Raw genomic sequence first — 11,973 nt, 5'->3', positions numbered from 1 at the left:
GTTGTAGTCAGAGAGGGTCCGCCCATCCTCCAGTTGTTTGCCAGCAAATATCAGACGCTGCTGGTCAGGGGGGATGCCCTCCTTGTCTTGGATTTTGGCTTTGACATTCTCGATGGTGTCACTGGGCTCAACCTCGAGGGTGATGGTCTTGCCCGTCAGGGTCTTCACAAAGATCTGCATGTCTGCGTCTGCCGCTCGGCCGCCTCGTTCTCTTTGATGTTTTTAATGAATTTAGTGTATTTTCTATTAATGAAAATAGGGGCCGAGGAGATGGCTCAGTAGAATAATTGCTTCCTTGGCAAGAGCAAGGGCCTGAGTTCAATCCCTGGTTAATTTGTTTCTCATAATATTAACTCTATAAATTTCACCAATAGGCTTTCTTTTCTGTATACTTTTAAACAATCTACAAAAATGTTTTGCTTTTATTAACATTATCTGATGATCATTTAAGTAAAGGAGAATTCAGGAAATGATTTGAGTATTCATGAGTTGCTTAGGAAAAATATTGGTTATTTTCCTTTTTGGGCTAGGTAGTATTTGAGTTCTGTAGTGACAGAAACATTTACTGGTTTAGAAACACACAAGGGAACTTGTAACGCTACCAAACCCACACAGGTTGAGCTGAGCTCTTAGCTTAACGTGCATACAGGCTGGTTTCAGCAGTCGGGGTGTGCCTAGATCTTGGTGTCCTGGTCAGGTGGATGCACTGTACCAGCCTCCCTGCAGGATGATGGGATATTCTGAAATGTATAGTGGGAATAACTGTGAATATTATAAAACTGACGAATCTCATGCTTTAAAAGAGTAAATTTTGAGATATCTGAGTAGTAGTTTTTTTTTTTTGTTTTTTTTTTTTTTTTTTTTTTTGCGGTACCGGGGATTGAACTCGACCCTGAGCTTGCCAGGCAAGCATTTATTCTACTGAGCTATCTCCCTGGCCAGCTATCTCCCCGGCCTCTTTAACGGTATTTCTTAAAATATCCTATGGTAGAAGTAAGGAACAGCAAGGTCAGTGTGGCTAAAGTCAACAGGTGGAGGAGGGGCAGTCGATGTCAGAGAGATGTGTTTATTTTTCTAGAGGCCAGTGAATGCTCTGTACTTTTCATCTGTAGCTGTGTCACTGGCCTTAATAAAAAGGTATTCCTGGCCTGGGGAGATAGCTCAGCGGGCTAAGTGCCTGCCTGGCAAGCCCAGGTTTGACCTCCAGTACTGTATGCGATGCTGGCCCCAGCACCCTGAGTGCGCTGAGCCAGCCATGGAAACTGGGCATGGTGGCATATGCCTGTAATCCCAGCACTGGGGAGGCTGAGACAGGAGGATCGCTGAGTCTGACCTGCATAGTGAGGTCCTGTACCAAATAAATAAATGATTAAAAGAAAAAGGTATTCCTACTATTTTCTCTGGGGCTTCAACTCAACGTTTCACTAAAAAAAAAGTAAAAGTGATCTCATCAACTATATGCCAAGAGATCAATGCTGAATTCTTGACAATCTTTCTTTCCTTTTTCTATGGTTGTTTTATCTTGAGATGGAGGTCTCCCTTGTCTAGGCCCACCTCAAACTCATGGGTTCAAGCAGTCCTCCTTCTGCAATCTTGTCTATGTTGAAACTATTGTTATGCACCACCATACCTGGTTGAAATATTTAAGTAGGTTATTCCTACACATAAAAGTACCAAAATATGACTATCTTTCGAGGGAGACACAGACACTTATGTAATGTCATCCTGCTACGAAGATAGCCAGAAGCTTTTTTTTAATACATTGAAAAGTGGTCCTCTTAAAAAGTTGGGATCCATTTGTTAAGCCAGAGGAGTCTTTTTCTAGAGACATTAGTGTCAGTGATAACCTGTGTAAAGGGGCAGCATTTTAGGATATGTGTTGAAATAGCTCATTTTTGGTTCATGAAATACAGCAGGTAGCTTGAACAGTTTTCACTTATGTTGTGCAGAGGGATCTTAATGGATGTGTGTAGTCCATTTTTTAAATAATCTTTGGTTTATATGTTATGAAGTTTTTATCTTCAGGTGACTTTATAGTATATTTCTAGGTGCCTCATTAATTCTATGTGATTTCAGGGAATAATTTTAAAATAGAATTACTTTCTACTATCTCAGAATAAAAAAGCATAGTTTCGAAACCCCCAACATACTGCCTTTTTTCATATAGTTAAATATTTGGGATAATGAATGATGACTTTTCTATTAATGCTCCATCTTAATAAGCTAGAAGATATAAATTTGACCTTCAAAACAAAATGTGATTTTTATTAATTCATTAATTTGCAAAGAGACTATTTTCTTTTCTAGGAAAAAGGCATTGAAGTGACACTTTCTCCCCATCCCTGCCCTATGTGGACCCTGGACTGGAACAGTCTTCCTGCTGCAGTGAGCCCTAAGGAAGGTGTGTTTTTCTTTAAGTTTTACTTAAAATCAGATCTATCTTCCAGTTTTCCAATTGTTCTTTGACTATTCTTAATATTCTAATGATAGTAATGATTGAATTTTCATTTTTATTATGGAAAATTTCATATAGTCACATCGCTCAAATTTAGTATTTTATATTTTACTATATTCACTTCATCTATTCCCTTTTTTCTTTTCTGACACATTTTAAAACAAATCCCAGGTAATATATTTTAGCACACACAGATAAAAGAAAATGGTATTAAGCAATCACAATGCCATTATCACACCTAATAAAAATTGACAAAACATTTGTGGTCATCTCATAATCCATAATCTACTTTCCCCAATTGTTACAATATTGTTTAAATATATTTTTATTGCTTGGTTTTTAATTAAATAGTTATATTTTCATTATTAGAAATTCTTTTTGGTTTTTTTCCAGCACTTTTTATTTCCTCATGCTTTTGTTTTGGATTTTCTAAAGGTTTTATATTTTATCTTTAATACTGATAATTGATATTCTTATATTTGTAATTCTTTTGTGTTTATTTTTCTTTTGCCCTCTTATTTCCATGTGAATTTTGTAATTTTATTTATTTATTTAGCGAAACCAGGGATTGAATTTAGGCCCTTGTACTTGCCAGGCAAGTGCTTATTCTACTGAGCTATCTCCCTGGCCCTGAATTTTGTAATTTTAGACTGTTTTGAGTTATATCCATTTGTGAGAACTTACAGCATTTGGCTTGAGGCTGTCCTACCACCGCAGGTGTGTACATTTGCTTCTAGTAGGCTCCAGTATTAGAACCTAAGACCACGTTCCAGTAGTACGTGGCATATGGAAAGCCATTTTTTTCAGCGATATTTGCAGGTTAACAAAATCTGTTGAAGCTCACTACCCAGAGCTGAGATTTAAACAAATAAATTATTTTTTTTAACATCTTCCATTTTTGTTAGGACGTTTTTCTGAGTTTTCTCTGAGTGAATATAACTTTTTTAAGTTATACATAATGACTCATATTCTTCATAGGAAATTTGTACCTATGCATGATTCTTGTGATTACTTTTTTCCCAATCCCTTGCCCTCCCTATTTACAAAGCTTTGTTTCTTTATTATCATTTTTAATCTTTTTTCCTTTCCCCTTCCTCCCTTTCCCTCTTACCTTTTGAACAATTTCTTTTTTCCTTTTGAACAGTCTCTTCCATTGCACAACATCTACTGTACATTTTGGTCCTTATCTACTCTCAGTTTCTCACACTAGGGAGACAATGCGATATTTACATGTGTGAGTACAATGTATTTCACTTAAGAGTGTGTTCTCAAGTTGCATTCATTTACCTAGAAATGCCTCGACTTTATCCTTCTTCATGGCAAAGTAGTACTGTATTATATATTTAAAAAAAATCTTTTTTAATCCATTCCTCAGTTGATGGGCATTTGGGTTGTTTACAAAATTTAGCTATGACAAACTGTGCTATATGTTTCTAATTCTTCTGGGAAGATATACAGAAGAATGGCTGGGTTGAATGGGACCTCTAATACTGGGTTGTTGTGTTTCAGTAATTTCCATAATGATTTCTGCAGTGGTTGCACCAGTCCACACTCCTACACGCAGTGGATAAGGGTTCCTTTTTCCCTGTAGCCCCTCCAGCATTTATTATTGGTTGTTTTCTTGATGATAGCCATCCTTTCTGGAGTAGAATGGAATCTCAGTGATGTAATTTGCATCTCTCTACTAAGCAGTGATATTGAACATTTTCTTATATATTTACTTGCCATTATATTTCTTCTAAGAAGTATATGAGCATCTCAGATGCCTATTTTTGGATTGGATCTTTAAATTTGAAGGTATGATTTTTTTTTTCATTTTTTTATATTTCTAGATGTAAGTCCCTTGCCTGAAGAGCAACTGGCCAGTTTTTTTTTCCCCACTCTGAGTTGTCTTTGCATTCTGTTGACAATTTCCTTTGTTATTCAAAACTTTTTAATAGGATATCACAGTTGTTGATTCTTTGTATTATTTCTTGTGCAATCAGGGTTTTGTTCATGAAATTTTTGCCTACCTCTGTCATCAAGAGTACCTATTCTCTTATGGCAGATTTAGTGTTAATGTTTTAATATTATATCTTTGATCCATTCCAATTTTAGTTTAGTGCATGGTGAGAGTGATGAGTCTAGTTTTAGTGGAAAGCCAGTTTTTCCAGCACCATTTGTCAAAGAGGCTTTATTCCAGTGAATGTTTTTTGCTCCTTTGTTAATGACGTGGATGAGTAATGTTCACTGTTGTTTCTATATCTTCTCATCTGTTTCGTTTGTCAAAGACAAGGTGGCTGAATGTTGTTGTAGTTGTGGCTGCATCTCCTAATCTGTTCTATTGAACCTCAGGTCTTTTTTGTTTGTTTGTTTTTTGTTTGTTTGTTTTTGCCAGTAACATGCTGATTTTATCACAGCATTGCAGTATATTTTCAAGTCAGGGGTTGTGATGTGTCCTGCCTTGCTATTTTATTTTTTGTTTTATTTCCCAGAATTGTGTTTGCTATTTTAGGTCTCTTCTGATTCCACATACATTTTAATGGTTTCTCCCTGGTACTGCGTGCTGTGCCGGCCCTGCCCCTGGGCTCACTGAGCCAGCAATGGAGCCTGGGTGTGGTGGCGCATGCCTATGATCCTATCACTAGGAAGGCAGAAATCAGAAGGATAACTACCAGTCTGAGAGAGCTGTGTAGTGAGATGCTGTGCACACACACACACACACACACACACACCAACCTTAAGAATGTTTTTCTGTCAGGTAGACTAATAGTATTTAAATTGGGATTGCATTGAATCTGTATAATGATTTTGGGAGATGACCATTTTCACTATGTTGGTTCTTCCTATCCATAAGGAAGGAATTTTTTTTTTTTGAATTTCTGATATTCTCTTCAATCTTCATTTAAAGATAGTATAATTGTTAATATATAGCTTTTTTACTTCCTTTGTTAGATTGATTCCTAAGTGTTTCTTTTTGTATACTATTGTGAAAAGTGTGGTTTCCCTGATTTCTCTCTCAGTGAGTTTGTTGATTGTATATAGAAATGCTATTGATTTTTGAGTGTTGACTTTGTATCCTGTTACACTACTGAATTTAGTAATTAAATCTAGAAGTCTTGGTCAAGGTTTTGGGTCTTCTATGTAGAGTCATGTCATCTGCAAATAATGATAATTTAACTTATTCCTTCCCTATCCTTATTATTTCTCTCTCGTCTAATTGCTCTGGCTAATGTTTCCAAAGCTATATTGAATAGGAATGGTGATAATGGACATCTTTGTCTTGTTCCTGATTTTAGAATGAAAGATTTAAGTTTTTGACTATTTAGTATAAAGGTGCATGTTGGTTTTTTCATAGAAGGTTTTTGTCAGATTGAGGTAAAGACCATCTAGTCCAATATTCAATAGGGTTTTGCTAACGTGTAAAGCATCTATCTCTCTAGGTACTGTTAAAACACAGTCTGCTTTCACTTCTTTCTTTCTCTCCAGAATAATATCAGAGCCATCAGAGTTTGTATTTACAACTTAATGCTTTTTCTATTTTTATCATGAAATCAGTCAGATGTAAAGACTTGTGTATATCTATGAGCCCTTTGCCAACTGTATCAACTTTCACTTATATTAGCAAAATATAAGTGGAAATAAATATCCTAATAGCATAAATAAAAGTAGTTGATTCTTTCAATAAAACCTTTTTTTTTGAAATGCTAGTCTCATATTTTTATTTCAATTTCATCACCACATTAGATAAGACTCAAAATTAGTGTATTTTCTTACTTAAAACCAAATGCTCCAGTGAGACAGTATTTATATTGAACTTGTTGACATTGAAAATATTAAAAACACATCAAGAGAATAAGATCAAAGTTGTTTTGGTTTTTTTAATTCCTTCATGTTTCTGAGAAAAATTTCTGAATCATAAATGTTTTTTATTTCTCCAAGTTATATTTAGCTGTGAAATTCAAAACTCAATCAAATTTAACTCAGAACTCTACAAATTTATAACTGTTTTCTTTTTTGTCCAGAGTAAAATTTCCAACAATCATTTCAGTGTTTTGCCAAAGCATTATTTAAGGTTTTTATTTAAACTGTCTTGTTAATCTGAAGTCCCTGTAAAGGTCAAGACAAATAAACATGCACAAAGTTTACATTAAATCATTTGAAATATAGTAAGATTACATAAAATTACAAAGCAAGTTTGATATAGTGGACACTTTACTTATGAACTCAATTTGTTAGTGAGGGCTGGTTGTAACTCACTCTGGTTGTAAGTTAAGACATTTCTTCATAGATACAGTGGAAATGCCCATAATGTATTTTGAACCTCCCAAAACATCTCTTCCCTAACTTTTTCTTCATAGACAAAGGGTTGTGTCATGTGCATAATTTATCAGAAATACCAATAATAAAATTAACATTAAAAAATGCTTGGGACCAAAAAAAAAAAAAAGAAAGAAAGAAAAGAAATACCAATAATTTTCTTAGGGTCTTAATTGAAAAGTTATAAAATATGTCTAGTTTACCAGATACAATAATTTCATACTGTACTCACTGTCAGGTTGACATCTTTGGCTTGTAGGAAGGGAAGATGAAATGAATGGTGGTTACCATTTGGAAGGAGAGTACTGCTCCACAGGAATATCGGGAATCTGGCTCTGTGGTGTCTTTCTCTTCTTGGAAGAGTCTGTAACCCACTGGGACCTGCTTCTGGCTCACTAGGTCTCAAGCTTCTCAGAACTAGAAACTGGTCTAAGGTCTGTTTTTTTTTCTTCATCAGTGTTCTGTAGTATGACATGACACTGTCATTAAGCAAGTGAATTCTGCAGTAGGCTTCTTCTCTGTCTGAGTGGATCTTCTCTACAAATGTTTATAGCTCTGTCTCTTTTTTCAAGATTTCTTTTATTTCAAAAGAACAACGTGGCTGCGCTGATTGTTGATACTCCTCTTTCTCTTCAGAAAACTCAGCTACTGTTCTTTGTTACTCAGCCGGAAGTTCCTCTCTAGACAATTCCTCTGAGACAGTTCTTCCATCAGTTCCTGAACATCTCCACTGTTTTACCTGCAAGCGTATGGACTCTGCTGTAGTGACAGTGTCATCACCACGGGGAAACAATGAAGGCTGATGCTCCTCTATACAGCCTTCAAAATCTCTCTCCAATGTAGTTTTTGGCTACACTTTCTTCCAGGCACATCTCAGTGCCCCTAGAGAGACATTGGCCCAGGATTTCTCAGTTCACCTCACACAGGAAAGGATGTTGTACTGCTCCTTCTAGAACTTTTAAGGGTTAAATCTGTGCCTGAGACCATCTGGAAGCACTTTAGGAACAGTGCCTTAGTGTATAGCTTCTTAAAGTTAGCTGTAACCTGCTGGTCCCTAGGCTTTGGTATAGCAATTCAATTAGATGGGAGGAACTTGAGAACACCCTAAGAATTCTTTAGCCAGTCCTTCTGAATCTTGTGGGTGAGCAGAAGCATTGTCCATGGGGAGGAGAGCCTGGAGTGATAAACCTTTGTCTTCTAGATATTTCTTAATAGTAAGACAGCAAACCTCCCTGATCCATTCAGAAAAGTACTCTTATTTTACATTAGATTGCCAGATGACGCCTAGGCTGTTCTTCATGAGGTTATGTTTCCTGAACACTGTAGGAGTCTCGAGTTAGAAACTGAGTGAGGCTTTGTCTTGAGGTCACCATTGCATTGGCACACAGCAGTCTGGTTACCTATCCTTCACAGGCTTGTGGCCTGGCATTTTCTTCTCTTCCTCGGTAATGTGTGTTCTCCTGGGCATTTTCTTCCAGAAAAGGCCAGTTCCATCACTGTTGAAAACTTGATGAAGGCAAAAGGAGTTTCTTTGTGTCATCATTTTGAAGATGTATGTCATTTTCGGCAGCCCTTTTATCAGCACTTGGTGCTTCCCCGTGCCCCGTTACACTGTGAATCCCAGTTCTCACTTTGAAATTGTGAAACCACCCCTTGCTGGCATGAAATGTTTTATCATCCTCACTTACCATTATCACTCATTGATGAATTATCCTTCACAATATCTGCATTTATAGCCCTGGCTTTTTCACAAATTACAGACCCAGATAGGCTATATCCTGCCATCTCTGCCTATTGTTTATCCACACTAACAACTGCCTTTTAACCTCATCTAACACTGTTGATCATGACTTACTAATTTGAGCAATACCTGTAGCAGCATTAGCTTCCTTATAAGATCTTTTCTCTGTAAGATTGTCAAGATGGGGGGCCGGGGATATAGCTTGGTGGTACAGCGTCTGCCTGGTAAGCACAAGGTCCCGAGTTTAATCTCTGGTACCAAAAAAAAATTGTCGAGATGGTGGATTTTGACATGTTTTACATACTAGTGAGATTGGTCACTCTTATAATGTTCCACAATGTCCTCCTTTTCCATTGTGATTGCTTTTTTCTTATTTATTTATTTGGTACAGGGTCTCACTATGCAGCTTGAATTCATAGGAATCCTCCTGTCTCAGCCTTCCCAGTGCTAGGATTACAGGCATGTGCTACCATCCCGGGTTTTAGTGGCCAGCATCGCACTAGGCCAGCATAGTGTGCAATACTGGGGTTGAACCCCGGTCCTTATGCTGGCCAGGCAGGTGCTTGGACTGCTGAACTTCCTCCCTGGCCTGTGATTGCTTTCTTTCTATAGCTTCTTTTCTATATTTTTTTTGGGGGGGCATTTTGATACTAATAGCAATTATATAAAGCAATGACTGAAATCATGTCCACAAGTGCAAGTATCTGGGTTCAGACTGGTACTTACACATGCTTTTCTGACATCATGAGTCTCTGTTTACATCTGTACAAGCAGTGGGTATTTGGGTTGTAACTCAAGACTGTGATCATAAGTTAAACCTAAAATTCTGGTCATAACTGAAGTTGTTTGTAGGTGAGACTCTTTGTAACTCAGGGGTCCACTGTACCTGCCTAGTACATAAGATGAAGATGAGATGCTGATGTTATTTGATTCAAGAGCTGACCCCTAATACATTGCTGGCTGGGACATAAAATGGGACAGCCATTCTAGTAAATAGTTTGGCAATTTCTTGCAAAATTAAACATGGAATTTTAATTATATGAACATTTATCCCAGAGAAATGAAAACTTATTCACACAAAAACCTACAAAGGAATGTTAATACCTGATTTATTCTTAGTTTTCCTCAAATGAGAACCAATCAAAATGTTCTCAGTGGACTGATTGATGGTTTGTGTCTAGATGTTTCCCCAAAGCCTGATGTGCTCATTGGTGGGGCTTTTTGATACTGGCTGCATCTATGGTGTGTGGCACAGGGATTAAGGGAGAGTGGCACTAAATTAGTCCATTGATTGGAGTTAGCATAGCTCTGGGTGTGGCCAAATGAACTTATAGGAAAGTGAAGCCTCGCTGTGGGTATAGGTGGTACCAACCAGTTTGTAGCCTAGATGGAATGAAAGGGTAAGAAAGAAGGCAGGCTGCTACTGCTGCTACTGCTGCTGCTGTTGCTGCTGCTGCTGGGCTATCTCCTCCCTGCCTTGTCATGGACTGCTCTTCTGTAATGCCCCATTGTCACACCACCCAGCCTTAAACTGACTGAAAATTCTTATGAACTGAGCAGAACTAAGCCTTTCCTCCTTTAATGTGTGGGTGTCAGGTATTTTTGTCTCAGCAATGAGGAATGTAACAAATAGCAGTAATTAACAAGTTCTGGTGTATTCCTACAGTGGGATATTACTTGCCAAAAAAAAAAAAAAAAAAAAAAAAAAAAGGACCATTAATACTTGCATCAACTTGGATGGATCTCAAGGCCATTGTGCTTAATGGAAAAACCAGTTTCAAAAGGTTACCTGTGTTTTCTGGACATGGCAGCACCTGCCTGTGATCCTAGCACAACTGATGTAGAGGCAGGGGGATCACAAGTTCCAGCCTCACCTAAGAAACTAATTTGCTTAGCTGGACCCTGTCTCAAACTTAAAAAACAAAAAAATTATGAAGAATTGGAGCAAATGAGTAGTGCAGAGGCCTTGGCTTCAATCTGCAGTATTGGAAAACAAAACAAAACAAAAGGTTACTTATGCTATAATGACTACAGTTACAAGTATATGCCATTCTCAAAATAATAGATCTAGAGAGATGGAAAGTAGGTGAAGTTAATGTTTGGCAAAAGACAGTGATGGAAGTGTCCTTTGTGTGCAGGGATGGTTACATGAATGCATACGTGACATCAGTCAGCATCGAATGATACAACACATTCACAAGTTAATGGACGTAAAAACTGGTGTGAAATGAATAATGTTGTACTAACAGTGATTTCCTGGTTTTGATTTTTTTTTTTTCTATCACTACTTTAGTCTTATAAATTGGAGTTCACAGGAATGGATGAAATTTTTTTTTGTTTTTGTTAAAATAATTTTATTGAGAAAAAAATGGATGAAGTTTTTCATGATATCCTGTCATTCTCTAATTATTTTACAATAAATAGTTACAAAAATAAAAAAAAAAAAAAAAAAAAACCAGTCCTAGCCCAGGCCCGGTGAGTGTGTGGGAGAACTACCAGCTGCCCTGCGCCAGCGGGACCTACTACTGGTCCCAGCCCAGGTGCATCGTGGGTGAGACCCTCTTCCACCTCCTTGGGACGCCCCCCACCACTCAGCAGCACCTCCCCCACCCTGCCTGCTGAGTAGGAATTTCTGCCATGTTCCAGGAACCCCCAGACCCACTCCTAGCCCAGGCCCAGTGAGGGTGTGGGAGAGCTTCCGGCTACCCTGCGCCAGTGGGACCTACTACTGGTCCCAGCCCAGGCACAGCATAGGTGACATCCCCCTTGGGACTCAGCTGCAATCCCTGCAGAGAGTGCAGAGGATAGAACCACCCAGCTAGTCCAGGAGCATAAAATCTTGCCTGAGGGGCATAACAGGTTCACCCCCAGGGCAGCAGCAGAAAGGAGCTGAGCACAGCAGCCAGACCCGAGCCAGGCACAGTTGGATAAATCCAAACTCTATAGATGTGAACCTGAATTACAATATGTGCTAACGTTATAACAACGAAGATCTACAACAAAGGTCAGAAGACAGTGCTACACAAAATGATGAGAAGGAACAAAGTGCAACCTCAGAACCCAAGCCCACCTGTAACAAGTGCAGAGGACACTAACACAGAACAAATTCGGAATCACACAGCTGAAAGCAATGAATCAAAGGCTTCTGAAATAAAGAAACTGCAGCAGAAAGGTACAGAGGAACTCAGATTGGAAATGAAAAAAGAAATCCCTGAATTAATAATATCTGCAGTAAAGAATCAAATGCAGAAACATATGGAGGAAATGCAATAACCACCCAGAACAAGTGCAGAGGACACTAGCTCGGCTCAAATACATGAATTAACAGTGTCGATAGTAAATAAGCAACAGCAAAAAGTTATATAGGAACTCAGAGCGCAATTCTTTTCTGAAATGAAAAAAGCATTCTCAGAACTCATAGCATCTGAAGTAAAGAAGCAACTACAGAAACATAGGGAGGAAACCCAATCTGAAAAAA

General features: G+C 38.0%; 1 protein-coding gene across 2 annotated transcripts in view; it reads left to right on the top strand.

The window, feature by feature from the left end:
• The window catches only part of Gstcd (glutathione S-transferase C-terminal domain containing), a 163,275-nt gene that overhangs the window by 37,105 nt on the left and 114,197 nt on the right, over positions 1–11,973 (top strand). For both annotated transcript variants that reach the window (XM_004626703.2, XM_023710085.1), the window contains exon 5: positions 2,308–2,401. In XM_004626703.2, coding sequence (XP_004626760.1) covers positions 2,308–2,401 — 94 coding nt within the window. The remainder of the gene's footprint in view (positions 1–2,307; positions 2,402–11,973) is intronic.

The sequence above is a fragment of the Octodon degus genome, unplaced genomic scaffold (genome assembly GCF_000260255.1).
Source record: "Octodon degus isolate 3935 unplaced genomic scaffold, OctDeg1.0 scaffold00016, whole genome shotgun sequence".
Classification (NCBI taxonomy): Eukaryota; Metazoa; Chordata; class Mammalia; order Rodentia; family Octodontidae; genus Octodon; species Octodon degus.
The sequence above is the reverse complement of the archived record's forward strand: the minus strand, read 5'-3'. Positions and strand labels throughout refer to the sequence as shown.